Consider the following 17,704-nt stretch of genomic DNA (forward strand, 5'->3'; position numbering starts at 1 on the left):
TCACCTACTATACTTCCTTGACACGCAAAACACAACATTTTTAGATATAACGACCCGACTGACCTTCCCTTCCGCTCCACCTCAGCTCGCTCTATACCCCAAGATTTCTCACTTCGCACCTATTGTCGATTGGAACTACAACACACAACACAACACAACATCTCTACACAATGATCGCCCCAGTGACTCCAAGCGACACGGACGCCTCTGAGCGCGGCGGCGACCTAGGCGTCATGCCCATCGCCATCATCGGCATGGCCTGCCGGTTCCCCGGCGATGCGTCCAGCCCGGAGAAGCTCTGGGACCTCTGCGCCAAGGGAAAGAGCGCCTGGTCGCCCATTCCGGAGAGTCGGTTCCACGCCGAGAGCTGGTATCATCCGGATAAGGGACATCTTGGGACGGTATGTTCGACTGATTCTGCTTCCGAAGAGGTCTGTCTGTCTGACTTGAGAATGTTCGATATGGTAGTCATACGTGAAAGGCGCACATTTCCTCACGGAGGATATCTCTCGATTCGATGCCGCTTTCTTCAACTTCACGGCCGAATCGGCCAGCGTAGGCTTTTCCCGATTGTCTTCAGCTGGAAGAAGAAGGCTCAGACTGACGTGATTCGCAGACAATGGACCCCGAAGTGCGCATGCAACTAGAGACCGTCTACGAAGCCCTGGAGAGCGCTGGGCTGCCGCTGGATCAAGTGGCGGGGTCGCGCACGGGGGTGTACGCGGGCACCTGCTTCCGAGACAACCACGACAGTTTGATGCGCGACCCGGACACGCTGGCGCGGTTCTTCCTGACAGGCAACGGGGCGGCGATGATCGCCAACCGCATCTCACACTTCTTCGATCTGCGCGGCCCCAGCCTGATGGTCGACACGGGGTGTTCGACGACGCTGACCCTGCTGCACCTGGCGTGTCAGAGCGTGCGGGCGGGCGAGTCGGAGATGGCCATCGTGGGCGGGTCCAACGTCCTGCTCAACCCGGACATGTTCATCGCCGGGTCGAATCTGAGTTTGTTGTCGGAGGCCGGCCGGTGTTATGCGTTTGATTCGCGCGCCGCCGGGTATGGGCGCGGCGACGGCATCGCCAGCATCGTCATCAAGCCCCTGGCGGCGGCACTGCGCGACGGGGACCCAATCCGCGCGGTCATCCGCAACTCGGCGGCAAACCAGGACGGAAAGACGGCCACGCTCACCTCGCCGAGCCAGGCCGCGCAGGAGGAGCTGATGCGCGAGTGCTACCACATGGCGGGCCTCGATCCACGCGACACGAGCTACGTCGAGGCCCATGGCACGGGGACGCAGGCGGGCGACACGATCGAAGCCCACGCCATCGGCCACGTCTTCGGTGCGGGGCGGAGTAGCGACCGCCCGCTGGTGATCGGCTCTGTGAAGACGAATATCGGCCACACGGAGGCGGCCAGCGGACTGGCCGGCGTGATCAAGGTGGTCATGGCGATGGAGAAGCAGGCGATCCCCCCACATCTGAACTTCGAGTCTCCAAATGAGAAGATCTCGCTGGAGGCGTTGAACCTGAAGATCCCCCTCAATCTGCAGGAATGGCCATCCCCGCTGCTGCAGCGCGCGTCGATCAACAATTTCGGGTACGGCGGTGCGAATGCCCACGTCATCGTGGAAAGCCCGCAGACTGTATTGCTGCCGAACACGCCCTCTGCCTCGGAGATGGGGAATGCCCCTAACCCTAAGAAGCGGTCTCGCGTGTTCGTGCTCAGTGCCAAGGATCCCGCCGCGGCCCGCCGCATGGGGGAGACGCTGTGCGACTACGTCGCCACCACCCTGGAGAGCAGCAGTCAGAACCAGGAACAGTTCCTCGACCAGCTGTCCTTCACCCTCGGACAGCGACGCACCCGCTTCCCATGGACTACGGCTTGGAGTGGCTCGTCGCTCGCCGATGTACATGCCACGCTCGACTCCGCCCGGCCGACCGCTCAACGCAGCACACGTGCGCCACGCGTGGGCATGGTCTTCACCGGTCAGGGCGCGCAGTGGTTCGCCATGGGTCGCGAGCTATTCGGCGCTTATCCGGTTTTCCGTGACACGATGCATGAGATCGATGCCTGCCTCAAGAACATGGGCGCCACCTGGTCCGCGGTCGAGGAGCTGCAGCGGGACGCCAAGGAGAGCCGCATCAATCAGGTCACATTCAGTCTTCCGCTGAGTGTGGCCATCCAACTGGCGCTGGTGGACTTGTTGCGTTCCTGGGGAATCCGTCCCGCAGGAGTGACCGGCCATTCCAGTGGCGAGGTTGGTGCGGCCTATGCCGCCGGTGCCATCACCCTGGCGGGCGCGATGGCAATCGTCTACACCCGTGGCGATCTGACAAGCCAGTTCCAGAAACTCCTGGATCGCCGCGGCGGCATGGTCGCCGTGGGTCTGGGACGCGAGGAGGCCGAGAAGGCGCTGGCGGAGGTCCAGTCCGGCACGGCGGTCATCGCCTGTGTCAACAGCCCGTCCAGTGTGACGATCTCCGGCGACGAATGCGCCGTGGAGGAAGTCGAGGCCCTGCTCACGGCCCGCGGGGTCTTTGCGCGCCGTCTACGGGTCGAGGCAGCTTATCATTCGCACCACATGTTGCCGCTGGCTGAGGCCTATCGGGTGCTGCTGTCGCGCTTCCTCGAGCCCAGTCCCGAGTTCGACTCCACGGTTGTCTACTCGTCCCCGACCACGGGGGACCGGATGACGTCCGCAGTGGATATTGCTGATCCCGATCACTGGGTGCGCAACATGGTGCAGCCAGTCGAGTTCCTGAGCTCCCTGCGGAACCTGTGCAGTGGTGGTGCCGGCACCGCGGTCGACATGCTCGTGGAAGTCGGGCCCCACGGCGCTCTCGCCGGGCCCATCCGGCAGACGTTGGCGCTGCCGGAGCTGAAAGACGCGGGAATCCCCTACGCCTCGTGTCTCTCGCGCGGCCAGGACGCGGTCCAGACCATGCATCAGCTCGTCTGCACTCTCCTGCAGGCCGGCTACCCGGTCGACCTCGAGGCCGTGAATTTCCCCTACGGCCGTAGCGACGTGCCGGTCCTGACCAACCTGCCCCCCTACCCCTGGAACCACGAGACATCGTACTGGGCCGAGCCCCGTCGCAACCAAGAACTGCGCGGCCGAACCGTCGCGCCTCACGATCTCCTCGGCGTCCCGGCCGCGGGCTCGACCCCGACCACGCCAACCTGGAGACATGTGGTGCGGCCCCGCGACATCCCATGGGTGCGCGACCACATCGTGCAGGGGGCGATCGTCTACCCGGGAGCAGGATACGTCAGCATGGTCGTCGAAGCGCTGCGACAGCTGCAAACACCCGATCAGCCCAGCCACGGCTACCACCTGCAAGAGATCCGGATCCGCAACCCGTTGATCCTGGAAGACACGGCGGAAGGAGTCGAGGTGCAGTTGTCGCTGCGTCCGTGTGGGGATCGCGTCCGCCACGCTCAGGGGTGGTATGAGTTCCTGATCCAGTCCGTTAACCAGACCGGTGATTCATGGACCCTGCACTGCGAGGGTCTCTGCTGCACGCCGTCTCCCGCCCAGGGCACGGGCTGGGCTGGCCCGCCTGCCCCGATCAGTGCGCCATCCTCCACCGTGCCAGCCAGTGCGTGGCGCACCCTCAACCCCGCGGATACGTACAAGACGCTGCATGAGGTCGGCGTGTGCCACGGTCCGATCTTCCAGAACCTGGTGTCCGCGCAATCCGCGCCGGGACACTCGCAGTCCGTGTTCCACGTCGCCGACTCGGCCGCCACCATGCCACAGGGATACCAGCAGTCCCACGTCATCCATCCCACCACGCTGGACACGGTGTTCCAAGCCGTCTACCACAATCTTCCAGCCGGGGGCACGCAGCAGCGATCCGCCATGATCCCGACGTCTATCCAGGACCTGTACATCTCGGCAAACCTGATTGCCTCCCCCGGTCACCAGTTCTGCGCCGATTCGACCCTGATAAAGCTCAGCGGACAAGGGTTCGAGTCCTCGGTCCGTGTCATCAACAACGCAGGCGCCGACGGGTCGGAAGAGCCAGCAGCACCGGTCCTCACCCTAGACGGGCTCTTCTGCCAGTCCCTGGGTTCCAGTGCCGCCGTGTTGACGCCCGACGACAAACTCTGCTATACCTCTGTGTGGGCGCCGGATTTCGATTTCCTGCAGCCCGAGCACCTTCCCAGAAAGGCCGAGGTGGCCCAGCAGCCCAGTCTCTCCCAGCTGCAAGCCGCCGCCGTGGTATTCATTGTCGATGCCCTGCAGGAGTTTGAGAACGAGCAGGTGGTGGCACCGGAGCACCAGGGCTTCTGGGATTGGATGAAGGGCGTGGCGGATCAGGCCCGCCGGACGCTGGACATCCCCGGGGTGACGCCGCAGTATGTGGCTGCGTTGACGCAGGACCTGAAGCAGGGCGTCGACGGGAGACTGCTGTGTCGATTTGGGGAGCGGCTCCCTGATATTGTGTCGGGACTGGTCCCGGCCAAGGAGATCCTGCGGGGCTTCATGGTGGAGAACCAGGCTGAATGGTCCTCCGTTCCCGAGTATCTCGAGCCGTTGCTGACTTCACTGATGGAGCTCCACGGTCATAAGCGTCCTCGGGCTGCAGTCCTCGAGATCGGCACGGGCAATGTGGCTAGTACGCGGATTTTTGCGAAGGCGTTGACGCGCGACGATGCGAAGCTTTTTGCGCGCTACGAGGTGACTGCACCCAGCGCAGAGCTGGTGGAAGATGCGAACAAGGCACTCCGGGACGACACAGGGGCTGAGTGCAAGGTTCTGGATTTGGATACGCCGGCTGGAGACCAGGGATTTACTCGCGGAAGTTACGATCTGCTGATTCTGTCTGCATCGGCCTTGTTGGCTGCGGAGGATGTGGTCCAGACCCTTAGCTCGCTGCATGCTCTCCTTGCTCCGGGTGGAAAATGTATCCTGTGGGGCCCCACCCTGGGTGATAGTGCTCTGCAGACTATTGTTCGACTCCTCCCAGGATGGAGTGGAGTTATTGATGCCACTCCCACGTGGCAGGGGCTCCTGGCGCAGGCCGGTTTCGAGTCGAGCAACTTCCAGCTCAAGGAAGGCCTTAACAGCAGCGGCTACCAAGGAGAGGTGGTTATGGCGACCGCCAAAGCGGATACGACAACTGATTCTGCAGCCGAGGTTATCCTCGTTTCTGCTACGAGCCCTCCGGAAGACTGGCAGCAAACACTCCAGCACTCGCTTCCTGCTGATGTTGTATCAGGGATTTCCGTGGTCTCGTCGCTCGAGGACGTCGATGCTGAGGGCAAGGTGTGTTTGATCCTAGATGAGGTTGTTCAGCCGATCCTCGAAAATCCCTCCGCGGAGGAATTCCACGACCTGCAACGTGTGCTCGGCAGCTGTCGGGCTACCGTGTGGGTGTCACGCGGTGCTCAGGGCAATGCTGAAGATCCTCGTGGCAGTCTGCACCAGGGTCTTCTGCGCACCTTGCGCTGCGAGAATACTCTCCGTCAGTACGTCTCGGTGGACTTGGACCCGAATGCGCCCATCTGGTCTCCTTCGTCGGCGACCAATATCGCGCAGATCCTCTGCAACACGCTCACTACATCGTCCTCTTATCTGCCCGAGACCGAGTACGCGGTCCGCGATTCGGTGGTTCAGATCTCGCGAGTCTACGGAGACGGGCAGGAAGCCCAGCTGGTGGGTACCACGAAGCCTCAGACCCCGGAGCTGCGACCCTGGTCTACTCCTGGGCAGAACATCCGTCTTGGAGTAGCCACCCCGGGACTGCTAAACAGTCTTGTCTTCACGGAGGATCCGACGGTAGAAGAGATCCTCCCGGACGATTGGGTGGAGATCGAGCCACGGGCATTTGGACTCAACTTTCGCGACATCATGGTGGCGCTGGGTCAGCTCGATGAGACGCGGATGGGTTTTGAATGCAGTGGAGTGATTACGCGCGCCGGACCGTCCGCCCAAGCGGCGGGCTTCACCCCGGGACAGGGGGTGTATGCGTTCATCATTGGCTACTTCGCGACCAAGGTGCGCATCCCCTTCACCAGCGTGGCCCCGATCCCCGCGGACATGGACTTCGCCACGGCCGCCTCCATCCCGCTGGTCTTCATCACGGCGTACCATGCCCTGGTCGACCTGGCACGTCTCCAGCGCGACGAAACGGTGCTCATCCACTCGGGCACGGGCGGTGTCGGACAGGCGGCCATCATGCTGGCGCAGTCGATCGGGGCGGACATCTTCGTCACGGTCGGCTCGGAGGACAAACGCGACTTCTTGATGCAACAGTACGGGATCCCCTCCTCGCGGATCTTCAGTAGCCGCAATCCGTCCTTTGCTCGTCACATCATGTCGGCGACGGACGGCAAGGGAGTGGACGTGGTCCTCAACTCCCTGGCGGGACCACTGTTGCGCGAGACGTGGCGCTGCATTGGAATGTTCGGTCGGTTCATCGAGATCGGCAAGCGAGACATTGAGCAGAACAGTATGGTGGAGATGGGGCCGTTTGTGCGGAGTACGCTCTTCGCGTCGCTGGATCTGATCACACTCGGGGAGCAGCGAGGCAAGGAGGTCCGACGCATCTTCGGGGCGATCAATGAATTGCTGGCCAAAGGACAGATCCGACCAGTGGGACCGATCACCCGATTTGGGATGGGAGAAGTTGAGAAGGCATTCCGTACGATGCAGACGGGGAAGCATATGGGGAAGATTGTTTTGGAGCCCCGCCGCGGAGATCAAGTCAAGGTCCTCACCGCCGGGCCCCGACCGGCAGAACTGTCACCTGACGAGACCTACCTCCTCGTGGGCGGTGTGGGCGGCATCGGCAAGTCTCTCTGCCAATTGCTCGTCGATCGCGGCGCAAAGCATCTCCTCGTCCTGTCGCGCAATGCAGCTCGCATCACCCCAGACACCCAACAATGGCTGGACGGCGTGCAGGCCACCGGTGCGAGAGTTGTGCTGGAGAGCTGCGATGTGACCAAACGGGCCCAGCTTCAAGCTGTGTTGGAGAAATATAGTTCCGAGTTGCCGCCCATTCGCGGCGTCATCCAAGCCGCTATGGTGCTCAAGGTATGTCTTCCGCCTTCTATTCTTCTCTACTATGACGGCACTAACAACTACAGGATGGGATCTTTGAATCCATGACCCACGAGGACTATCTTGCGGCCCTCAACCCCAAGGTCCAGGGAACCTTTAACCTGCACACCCTGCTCCCCACCCACCTTCGCTTCTTTATTCTTCTATCCTCCATTAGCGGATTCGGTGGCAACGCCGGCCAAGCCAACTACGCTGCCGGAGGCAGCTACCAGGATGCGCTGGCCCGCCATCGCGCCAGCCGGGGTCTCCCCGCCGTCTCCATCGACCTGGGCATGGTCTCCTCGGTGGGTGTGGTCGCCGGCACGCAACACGTCGCCGACCACCTCGAGAAGCTCGGCCTGCGGGCCGTCTCCGAGCACGAGGTGTGGGCGTTGGTCGAGTCCGCCATCCGCCACCCCATCCGCACCCCGGAAACCTGCCACGTCGTCACGGGTCTCCCCAGCGGATTTGTCCGGTCGGACTCCGCTGTCTGCTGGAACCGGGACGCCCGGTTCGCCGTTCTCGAGCAGAAGGACTCCTCTGCCTCGGGCCTGGCGTCTACCTCGAACCCCGGAGCCGGTCTGAAAGAGCAGCTGTCGGCTGCCACCACTCCTGCGGAAGCCACGACCGTCATCCAGAGCGCGTTGATCACGAAGCTGGCCGAGATGTTCAGTCGCAGCCAGGAGGAGATCGATCCCTCCTTGCCCCTGGCGCAGTTTGGTGTCGATTCCTTGGTCGCCGTCGAGTTGCGCAACTGGTCGGTCGCGACGGTGCAGGCCGATTGCTCCATCTTCGATGTCATGCATGCGGCCTCGGTCACGGGGCTCTCAGGCAAGATGGCCGAGAAGAGTCGATTTGTGAAGCTGTAGGTTGGAGAGGATTGATTGATGTATATACCGTTCTTTGCATTTGTGGCGCATAATGGATACTTGACTGGTCTTGATTTGGGTCTCGTAGAGCCTTCAGCGTTGCGCTGTAGGCGAAGTAGGGCATTTCCGCATATCCCGGTTGTTCGGGTTATATCTCGATTTGTAGCTGACTATACGTATTCTCTTCTGTTCTATATTCTATGATACGGAGTAGAGTGATGATGATGGGGGGAATGGGGGATTGACACTAGTGATCGATAAGCTATCGATAGTTCGAAAGCGGTTAGCGAGTCAACCTGCAATCCAACTTTTGTCGGCGCCCAAGTTGTCCGATTCTCTCCTCCACCACCACTTCAATCACCACCACTCCCTCCCCCCACCTCTCACCCATCACACCGTCGCAATGGTCAAGCGCAAGGAACTCAAAGACAATGACGTCGAGATGTCGGGGACGGACCCCCGCGTCGACGGCGACGAGTCCGAGGAGGCATGTCCTCCCTCCAGACCAGAGATGCACCCCCGCTAACACCACCACCACCATCCAGGACATCGACATGGTCAACGTCGACTTCGAATGGTTTGACCCCCAGCCCATCGACTTCCACGGCCTCAAGAACCTCCTGCGCCAGCTGTTCGACAACGACGCCCAGATCTTCGACATGTCCGCCCTCGCCGACCTCATCCTCTCGCAGCCTCTCCTCGGCTCGACCGTCAAGGTCGACGGGCCGGAGTCGGATCCCTATGCTTTCTTGACGGTGCTTAATCTGCAGGAACACCAGGTAGCCTCTTCCCCCCCCCCCCCCCCCTCTTCTTTCTTTCTTTATCTCTCTCTATCACTATTCAACCCCAAAGCTAACCATCCCCCCCAGGACAAACCCGTCATCCAAGACCTAACCAAATACCTACACCAAAAGTCCTCCAACACGCCTTCCCTCTCCCCGCTCGCGACCCTCCTCTCCCAAACCCCCATCCCGCCCATCGGCCTAATCCTCACCGAGCGGCTCATCAACATGCCCGTCGAAGTCGTGCCCCCGATGTACACGATGCTGCAAGAAGAAATCGCGTGGGCGATCCAAGACAAAGAGCCGTACAACTTCTCGCACTACCTGCTCGTCTCCAAGACCTACGAGGAGGTGGAATCCAAGCTCGATGCCCAGGAGACCCGGCCGCAGAAGAAGAAGAAGAAGGCTGCGGCTGGTGCCGGTGCCGGGGAGCGGTTCTTCTTCCATCCCGAGGATGAGGCGCTGGAGAAGCATGCCCTGTGTAAGGGGTCCATCGAGTATACACATAAGCAGGACGAGGGGCATTCGGATTCGAAGCGCGCGTTTCAGGAGTTGGGCATCAGGACGAAGGGAAGTTTGGTGCTTTTTGAGGCTGATAGGTTGGAGGGCGCTGTGAAGGGTATGGTGGAGTATTTGCAGCCAGGGGTTTAGAGGTTAGAGGTTGGTTTGATTTTTTTTTCTTTTCTTAAGTCCATGATGATGGCTTGTTTGTGGATATATAGACCCCAAAAGTTAGGTTTTTTATTTGTGGTGTCGTGGCCGTTGAATACGTCCGCCTGTCTGTCTATACTTATGCCTACCTATACCTGTCCTGTCCCTACGATGGCTATGACTGTGCCTATGCCTGCGCCGTTCCCGTCCGGTGTCTCCGCTGTCCCATTCATGTCTCTATGATTATGGTTCGTCATGCGTCTGCTCATTCGCTCTGCGGTAATATCTGTGCGCCTGGTGGCTGTCTACTCCCATTCCGTGCCCTTCAGACGCTGCATCAGGTAATCCACCTCGACGACCTTGGTCAGAGGGATCACGTATTCCTGCGATTGTCAGCATATCTATCACCCCCTCTAATGCTAGCGACAAGGAGGAAGAGAGAAGCGGGGTGGGTGGGAGAAAGAAAGAGGAATATAACCCACCTTATACATAGCCACCACAGCATCAACATTAATCTTGGGCCCATTCTCCGACTGAAACCCAGGATCGGTACCATACGTCTTGGCCTTCAGCGCCAACCGCTCCAGAACCTTCTGCTCGACCTTCGCATCGGTAATGGCCTCATCGATGCCCACGCGATCATTCTCCTTAATCATCTTAACGAACCTCTCGGGCTCCTTGCGAAACTTCGCCTCCGCCACGAACTTCCCGAAATGGATGCGCCGCGAGAGCGCCTGCAAGCAGCTGACATCGCACGTCGCCGCAGACCCGTAGTTCTCCTGCGTCTCGCCGCGGTCCTCGCGCCCGAACTGCGGACACACCGCCGGCAGGATGTCGTGGATGTACCGCTGCTTCAGCGTGTCGTTGACGTTGACATCGTTCTCGTGCAGAATCTTCGGGTATTGCAGCGGCGCGAGGATCGGCTCTTCCAGCTTCGACGGGAAGAAGGGGTATTCGTCGGGCGACTGGTAGCGGCGGACCCGCGACTGGAGACGTTCTTGTTCGCCCAGCAGGTAGTCGAGTAGCGAGAGGGGCGGGCCCGGGATTGAGACCCCGTTGGGGTGGTAGATGGGCGCGTTGAGGGGGAATTGCACCCGCTCGATCAGGTGGAAGGTTATGGTGTCTTCGAGGCGGCTGGGGGAGGGGTTAGTTGATTAGTTTGGAGGGGAAGTGGGTTCGGGATGGCGTTCATGGTGGTTTTCGGGAATTGGGTTCTTGGGAAGTGGCATTGAAGGCATAGGGGGTGGTGATGATGATGGTTGTAGGTAGGTAGGGGATATGATTGCCGCTGGCGTTGATGCAAATACATGTGGTGATGCGGGGCACGCAAGGGCATGACAGGGATGTGAGAGATCCGTCCATGGAGCTGGATCGGATCTCCGACCGATCGGAGGAGCGATTTGACTCACATCAGTTGGAAGCGGATGTTGGCCAGATCCAGCGCCTTGGAGGCGTCAGAGAGGTCGATGGCCGTGTCCATTGCTGCGCGTGTGATATGGGGAATGTGTGCGAGAATGAGAGTGCAAAGGTGAGGGCGAGAATGGGGGGTTGGGGGGGGTTGGATTGGAGAAAGTCGGAAGCTTCGACGCTGAGGCTGCTGGAAATCCTCCGCTTTCGGGGTCGGGGAATCAAGAACGAACCAACAAGAATTATGATGGGGTCCGCGCCACGGCTTTTGTAGACGGGGTGCCTGCGCTAACGTGCCGATCGCCTCGGTGCTGACTTTTGGGTCGTTTCATGGAGGTCGGCGCTGTGGTGGTCCGCATGTAAGGACTATCTTGACCATGGCGCTGGAATGTGACATTTGACGTGGTGGTGGTGATTCATGATTCCTCTCGGATATAGCTGAGGTACTTATTACTTACTACCTCTTAGTACCTGCCGTAGTACCGTAGTATAGTTACGGTAGGTACAACCGTACAGATACCGGTTTCTATACCGGAGGCAGGTGACTGTGGCTGGTGATACCGCTGCTGCGGAGTCTGTCAGGTGCAGGTTGGGCTCGTCCGCCAGGATCAGTAGAATTTATTATTTAGATCCCACGGCGGTAGACTCACTCCTGAATATTAGAGTTCCTGAGATACCCTCCTATCTCTCCCTCTCTTTTGCAACTCCTTCCATTCCATCGACTGCATCCCCAAACCGAGCCCCCGTTAAATTACCGCCGGACGGTCACGGCAATACATCGCGTGCCCGGCCGCCGCCGCCCATCCGTCCGCCATCTTTTTGCATCTCCAGTCCAGCCAAGCCGACCAACTGCCGACTCGATTGATCCCTTCAGCTCTCCACCTCCTCAGCTCCCCGTCCTCAGCTCTGCTCCTCTCGCCCATCCTCGTCCTTGTCCTTCCCCGGATGGGTCTTTCTGCCTGACTCTCTTTCTCCCCCCTTGGTCGGTGTCATGGACAAACACCGCCGTGATGAGTCGCCTTCCGGTCTATCAGACATTGTCGAGCAGGATGGTCTATTAGGGACTGGCATCACGGTACGCTCTGGCACCACCTTTCCCCTATTTTTCTTCCTTGGATCGCTTCGCTGATCTCTCCTCTCCTCCCCAGTCTCGCCACCTCGAGGCCTTCGGGCGGAAAGTCACATCGACTGCAGGCCATTTGATGGGACCGGCCGACGCCGCCAACGGCCACTACCACAATGCCATGACCGACATCCACCGCGAACTGCGCCGCCCCAACACCCAGCGCAAAGTCTTCTCCCTGACCCAGACCACCCCGACCGACCTGGTGCGCTCCAAGCTCTCCACCACCGAAATCCAATCCCGGGCCATCTCCTCCCTCCCTGACGACCTGCTCGCCAACATCCCCGACGACTCCAGCTCCTACTCCCTCTTCCAGGGCTTCCAGGCCTCCCAGGATGACGTCGAGTTCCGCCGTGCCCATCGCCGCCGCGCCTCCAAGGGCAAGAAACTGCTCAAGGACAAGGACGACCCCTCCGCCCTGCCGTCCGCCCCGGCCGACCTCAAGAAGGAACGGGACCTGTTGAGCCGCCGGATGGAACTCATGGGCGTGCGCAAGAACATGTGCAGCTCGGAAATACACGACATCGACAAAAAGATTGCCAACCTTCACAACATGCGCAAGATCGTGCTGGATCGCTTGGCCGGTCTAGAGATGGAGGAGGCGGAGCTGGAACATGAGCGTAGGTGTCATAGACCGGAAATCGTGGCCGGACCGGGCTGACGTGAACACAGTGACCGAGATCGAGAATAAACTGGAGGACATCGAGGAGGAAACACCAGAGGTGCCGCCCGCGTCGACCCCGAGATCATCAGAAGCCAATGACGATTCCATTGTCTCGGAAGATCCGGCCATGGACGCTTCCTTCATGTCGGAGTCCATCTATCAGAAGATCCCGTCACCGAGGAGCGTGAAGCAACGATCGATAAGTATGGGTGTGTCTCTTGCTGCAGGGCCTACGTGCTGACGATTCAGGGAAACGATCCATGCCGGTTCTCCACGAACACTTCGCCCCCGGATCCGAGATCAAGGAGATGCAGGCGCATTCCGACGTGGTCACGGCCCTCGATTTTGACTACCCGTTCGGCACCATGATCAGTGCCGCCCTGGACGATACGGTACGCGTGTGGGATCTCAACGTCGGCCGCTGTCTGGGTTTCCTGGAGGGACACAACGCCTCCGTCCGCTGTCTCCAGGTCGAGAACAACATTGTCGCGACGGGCTCCATGGACGCTTCGGTCAAGATCTGGGATCTGAGCCGGGCCCGGTTCACCACCACCCGGGACAACCGAGTCACCCGGCGCGAAGACGACGACGACGATTACGTGCACGCCGACAGCGCCTCCATCGCGTCCCACTCCACCACCCTCGACGACTGCTTCGCGTATTCGCTGGACGCCCACGTCGACGAGATCACCGCGCTGCACTTCAAGGGTGATACCTTGGTGTCCGGCTCGGCGGACAAGACGCTGCGCCAATGGGATCTGGTCAAGGGGCGCTGCGTGCAGACGCTAGATGTCCTATGGGCCGCGGCGCAGGCCGACACGCTGGGCGGCGAGTCGACATGGCGCCCCTCGGGACGCATGCCGGACGCCTCGGCGGACTTTGTTGGGGCGGTGCAGTGCTTCGACGCGGCGCTGGCGTGCGGTACGGCCGACGGCATGGTCCGTCTGTGGGATCTCCGCAGCGGCCAGGTCCACCGGAGTCTGGTGGGCCACACGGGGCCGGTGACCTGTCTACAGTTCGACGATGTGCATCTGGTAACGGGCAGTCAAGACCGCAGCATTCGGGTATGTATCTTCACTCGACGTCATGGACTACACACTAACGGGACAGATCTGGGATCTCCGAACGGGCTCGATCTTCGACGCCTACGCGTACGACCACCCCATCACCAGCATGATGTTCGACACCAAGCGGATCGTCGCGGCGGCGGGCCAAAACGTCGTCAAGGTGTACGACAAAGCGGACGGCCACCATTGGGACTGCGGCGCAGGAGTGGGCGCCGACGAGACGGGGCCGTCGCCGTCGCTCGTCGAGCACGTCCGACTCAAGGACGGATTCCTGGTCGAGGGCCGCAGGGACGGGATTGTTGCGGCGTGGACCTGCTGAACGACGCGATACGATACGACCTACCTACCCACATACCTACCTATCTACCGATGGTAGCTAGCCCTTCCCTCATGTTTGTATTTGTGACTGCCTGGCTGCCTCAGCGATTGTATATTATTCTTTCTTTTGGGCAATATAGAAGGATGGGCGTCCGCAGAGGGCAGCCGTGTAAATGCATTGCGTGCGTGATTTCTTTGTGTGTTTCAGTTGGACGGAGTAGTGGCTTGAAGCATAAAAAAATAGTGACAGATAAAGAAGAGGTTGGGTGGGTGTGGTTGGAGGGCACAAAGAATAGGATGCGAGAATCAGTATGTGTTCGTTCCTTGCTCTGTCGCGTAGGGGTATTGTACTGAGGTTGCAGGGCAGAAGGACCACTACTCAGGCCTACCCAGTACTATAGTAGTATCTAGTAGTCGCAGTCGACGTACTGAGCAAGGGCATTCAGGCCTCAAGGTGTCAGCCCGAGAGCCCCTTACCCGATCAGGCAAGGGCGTATCGGAAGTGGTCACAGCGGCGTATCAAACTTACGGCATTCCATCATTCCTCATCCCATCTTCATTCACCATTCAATCAGTCAATCTTGAACATCCAACTGCTCTCCCCCTCCACCCCATCATACACTTCCCTCCCACAGTAAAGGCGCATCGCACTACGCGTGGCATATGCGCGATCCTTTCCCCGGATCCGAATCCTCCCCCTCCACCGCCACTGCGCCGGCGCCGATCCGCATCCGCCGCGTCTTCTCGCGCCGTGTCTCCTCGCGCATGAGACCAAGAAGGAGAGAGTGAGAGAGTGAGAGTGAGAGTGAGAGTGAGAGTGAGACCATCCTGAACTGTCGCCGTAAGTCAATTGACCTGCTCCACCCAGTCCCCTGGTACTCCAGGTTTATTTTAAGAGGCCTCAATTGTCACTCAAGAACAAAGAGCGCGGGCTGCCCTGTCTGCCCCTCTCTTTCATCTGTTCGTCTCTTCCGCTTCTGACGCCCGCGCAGGATCCTTGATTCTATCCAAGTTCAGTCGCATGGGCGCCGTGGTCTGGACTTGACCATCAACTTATATTCCCCGATCCGCCTTTCGTCCGGAACAGCAGGCCTAGCTTTTAGTTTATTTGCCTGCTATCTCCGTATACAACCAACCCCGACGATCCTCGCGCGTCTGCCTGAGGCTGCCGCTTCCTTCTTTGTGAGTAGAACAGCTCGACTTGCGTGTGCTCCAGCACCTTCCAGTCTTCCTCGCCATGCAAGCATCCGCCTTGAGACGCCAGCTGACCTGATCACTCAGACGCCCATCTTCTAAACACTACACGCCAATGCCTCCTAAGCGGGGCTCCGTCCGGCGCAGTGGCACGACCCCTCGCTCCAACAAAGCCTCCGGAGCAGCACCGGCCAGGTTCGGTGCGACGAAAAGGACCCAGGCTCTGCCAGACATCCCCGTCAAGCATTCGTTTGCCTATGGATCGACAGACACGCCGCTTCTTCCGCGGGAGCTGACCGTGCACCCCGAGATGGACCTGGAAGCGATGGCCGGGACGATCGACCACGGGATCGAAGTTGCTAAGGATCGCGAAATGAAAGAGACCGAAGGCACCAGTGACCGACGAAGGACTTCTTCGGTGGGCGTGTCGCCAGTTCGGCGCATGCGTGAACCCACTCCGGATCAGTTGCAGCTGTTTGATAACCTGCGCGAAGCCACGCAAACCCCCAGCCCGGTCCGGGGAAACTCCCGCAACGGCCGTTCCACTGCCACCCCTACGCCTCCTGTTGCGCATAGCCTTTCTTCGTCAAGCGCGGTTTCCGTTCCCAAGCCTAGATATCCACATGTATCCGCAGACGATCTGTATCCGTCGCCGATGACGCGCCTCGGCCCTAACACGCATGGCGAACAGCCGGTAGGGAGCTCGCCTCAGGTCGACAACGAGTCAAATTATTCATACTCGGTCGAACGAGACATTCACGACGACAGTCTTCGACGCACCCTGTCTGATGGAAAGAGCATCAAGGCGCCCCCTCGTCGGTTTTCCGGCCGGGCTTTTGGCAACGATACCATCGACGAAGAAGAGGAGCCGGACTCCAGACTTCAACAGCACTCACCCTCTCCGGAGCTCTCTCCGGAGCCGAGCTACGCAGACTTCCAGATGGAAGCTACGCCGGACTTTTCGCCGCCACCCGAGCCAGCTTCCGCCAAAAAGTCCCCCGTCAAGCAATCGGCGCCAACAAAAACAATAATCCCCGAGACCCGGGTACAGCCTCCATCGCCACAAGTTGCAGCGTCAAAACCAAGCCGTGGGCGATCACGCACTCCGCTTGAGACCCGCTCTCCAATCGCGGGACTCTTTGAACTCCTTCCAACAAAATACACAGCAGCCCGCATCTTCACCATGGTATCCCTGGCCGCGGCCGTCTTCTCTCTCGTTGCATACACCGATCTTTCCTCCCTACGCAGACCAGTTCAATACGTCCCCATGAACGACACCAACATGGTCGAAATATCGAGCCTCACCGACCAGCTTTCCCGCCTGGGCGTGCAGGTTTCATCACTCGCAAAAGACGTGAAGCAGGTCAAATCCGACGTGCGCGCTGCGCCCACCACCGTCATAGAAGCGCCGGCCAGAAGACCATTCGAAGCTCCAGTCGTCCGGAAGACCAACTTCCTAACTCGAGGCCTCCGTGTGGTTATCGATCCCTACTTCTCCAGCCCAACCATCGAGTCCAACCTTACCGTCTCCCAAACCTGGTTCTACAGAGTGAGAAAATTATGGACCTCGGACCCCGGACCTCAAATGCCACAGCCTCATCTCGCCGCTCTCTCCTCCTGGGAGGACTTCGGCGACTCGTGGTGCGGCGCCCCCCACTTCCACAGCGGCATGACCCAGTTATCTGTCGTCCTCGGCCACGATATCGTCCCCGAAGAAGTCGTCGTTGAACACATGCCCAAGCACGCCACACTCTCCCCCGAAGTCGCCCCCAGGGACATGGAACTCTGGGCCCAATTCAAGCTCGTCGATCTCGATCCCCCCCCAAAAGGCATCCACGGCCGCGCCCTCGCCTTCCTCGCCCGTGCCAAAATCTTCCCCTCCTCCGAGCGGTTCTCCATCCACGAAGCCATCATGCACGCCCTCCGATACGCATTCCCCCATGATCCGGAGAGCGCGTACTCCAATGACCCGTTCCTGCCCCCGACCTTCTACCGCGTCGGCAAATGGACCTACGATCTTGATGGCGCGCACCACGTCCAGCGCTTTGTCCTGGATGCTGTTATCGATGACCCGAAATTGAGGGTCAATCATGTCGTCTTCAGGGTTACTTCAAACTATGGCGGACCGCATACTTGTCTCTATCGGGTGAAGCTTTTCGGGCATAAGTAGACTTGCCCCCTTCTTCTTTTCTTCGTCTTTCTATATGCTATGCTATCATGGTCTCCATTCTGGGTCGGGTTCATGGCGTTATGCTGGCTTACTTGGCGTCGCAGGCGTGGAATGGATGGACGGGTATTTTTTTTGCATCGGGGTTACCTGCTTCATACGTTCATCTGTCAATCTGCTTCCTTTCTTGTTCTCTTTTCCCTGCCTTCTCCTTCTTTCTTTCCTTGTTTATGGGGATCAATTTTTTTCTCTTTCCCCTTTTATTTGCGCTGCAGTTCAGCGTTCTTCGCGCTTGTCTTTTAAGATACCAGGTCATCCGTAGTTGATGTTACCATACCTACATCAGTACTTGGCTTTTTAGCTTTTAGCTTTTAGCTCTTGCAAGGTTTATAGACAGTGTCAGTAGGACAA

At 59.5% G+C, this 17,704-nt stretch overlaps 4 protein-coding genes across 4 annotated transcripts; 3 read left to right on the forward strand and 1 right to left on the reverse strand.

Annotated features, from left to right (window-relative positions):
- Nucleotides 1–170: 170 nt before the first annotated feature.
- On the forward strand, nucleotides 171–9,353 carry BO70DRAFT_356594 (protein-transporting protein BCP1; the record flags this gene model as incomplete). Its single annotated transcript, XM_025541940.1, has 6 exons — nucleotides 171–401; nucleotides 469–555; nucleotides 617–7,045; nucleotides 7,099–7,916; nucleotides 8,246–8,699; nucleotides 8,790–9,353. 6 exons carry the CDS (start codon nucleotides 171–173, stop codon nucleotides 9,351–9,353), a joined length of 8,583 nt encoding a protein of 2,860 aa, XP_025394748.1.
- Nucleotides 9,354–9,433: 80 nt separating this feature from the next.
- On the reverse strand, nucleotides 9,434–11,007 carry BO70DRAFT_366587 (chorismate mutase ARO7). Its single transcript, XM_025544371.1, has 3 exons — nucleotides 10,763–11,007; nucleotides 9,836–10,487; nucleotides 9,434–9,736 (listed from the first exon to the last, which is right to left on the reverse strand). The coding sequence occupies exons 1-3, from the start codon at nucleotides 10,831–10,833 to the stop codon at nucleotides 9,659–9,661; spliced, it is 801 nt and encodes a 266-aa protein (XP_025394749.1). The 5' UTR covers nucleotides 10,834–11,007; the 3' UTR covers nucleotides 9,434–9,658.
- A 415-nt stretch (nucleotides 11,008–11,422) lies between these two features.
- Nucleotides 11,423–14,223, forward strand: mdv1 (WD repeat-containing protein). Its single transcript, XM_025546180.1, has 5 exons — nucleotides 11,423–11,835; nucleotides 11,909–12,503; nucleotides 12,556–12,750; nucleotides 12,797–13,611; nucleotides 13,658–14,223. The coding sequence occupies exons 1-5, from the start codon at nucleotides 11,752–11,754 to the stop codon at nucleotides 13,931–13,933; spliced, it is 1,965 nt and encodes a 654-aa protein (XP_025394750.1). The 5' UTR covers nucleotides 11,423–11,751; the 3' UTR covers nucleotides 13,934–14,223.
- Nucleotides 14,224–16,124: 1,901 nt separating this feature from the next.
- BO70DRAFT_366589 (uncharacterized protein) lies at nucleotides 16,125–17,604 on the forward strand. Its single transcript, XM_025544372.1, has one exon. It carries the CDS (start codon nucleotides 16,310–16,312, stop codon nucleotides 17,294–17,296), a length of 987 nt encoding a protein of 328 aa, XP_025394751.1. The 5' UTR covers nucleotides 16,125–16,309; the 3' UTR covers nucleotides 17,297–17,604.
- Nucleotides 17,605–17,704: the final 100 nt, after the last annotated feature.

This window comes from Aspergillus heteromorphus, assembly GCF_003184545.1.
Source record: "Aspergillus heteromorphus CBS 117.55 chromosome Unknown BO70scaffold_47, whole genome shotgun sequence".
Classification (NCBI taxonomy): domain Eukaryota; kingdom Fungi; phylum Ascomycota; class Eurotiomycetes; order Eurotiales; family Aspergillaceae; genus Aspergillus; species Aspergillus heteromorphus.

Coding starts and splice junctions, on each gene's coding strand:
- BO70DRAFT_366589 (XM_025544372.1), top strand. CDS start 16,310: ATGGTATCCCTGGCCGCGGCCGTCTTCTCTCTCGTTGCATACACCGAT.
- BO70DRAFT_366587 (XM_025544371.1), bottom strand. CDS start 10,833: ATGGACACGGCCATCGACCTCTCTGACGCCTCCAAGGCGCTGGATCTG. Junction 10,488..10,762: donor AACATCCGCTTCCAACTGAT/GTGAGTCAAATC, acceptor CCCCTCCCCCAG/CCGCCTCGAAGACACCATAA. Junction 9,737..9,835: donor CTGTGGTGGCTATGTATAAG/GTGGGTTATATT, acceptor TGACAATCGCAG/GAATACGTGATCCCTCTGAC.
- mdv1 (XM_025546180.1), top strand. CDS start 11,752: ATGGACAAACACCGCCGTGATGAGTCGCCTTCCGGTCTATCAGACATT. Junction 12,504..12,555: donor GGCGGAGCTGGAACATGAGC/GTAGGTGTCATA, acceptor ACGTGAACACAG/TGACCGAGATCGAGAATAAA. Junction 13,612..13,657: donor GTCAAGACCGCAGCATTCGG/GTATGTATCTTC, acceptor CTAACGGGACAG/ATCTGGGATCTCCGAACGGG.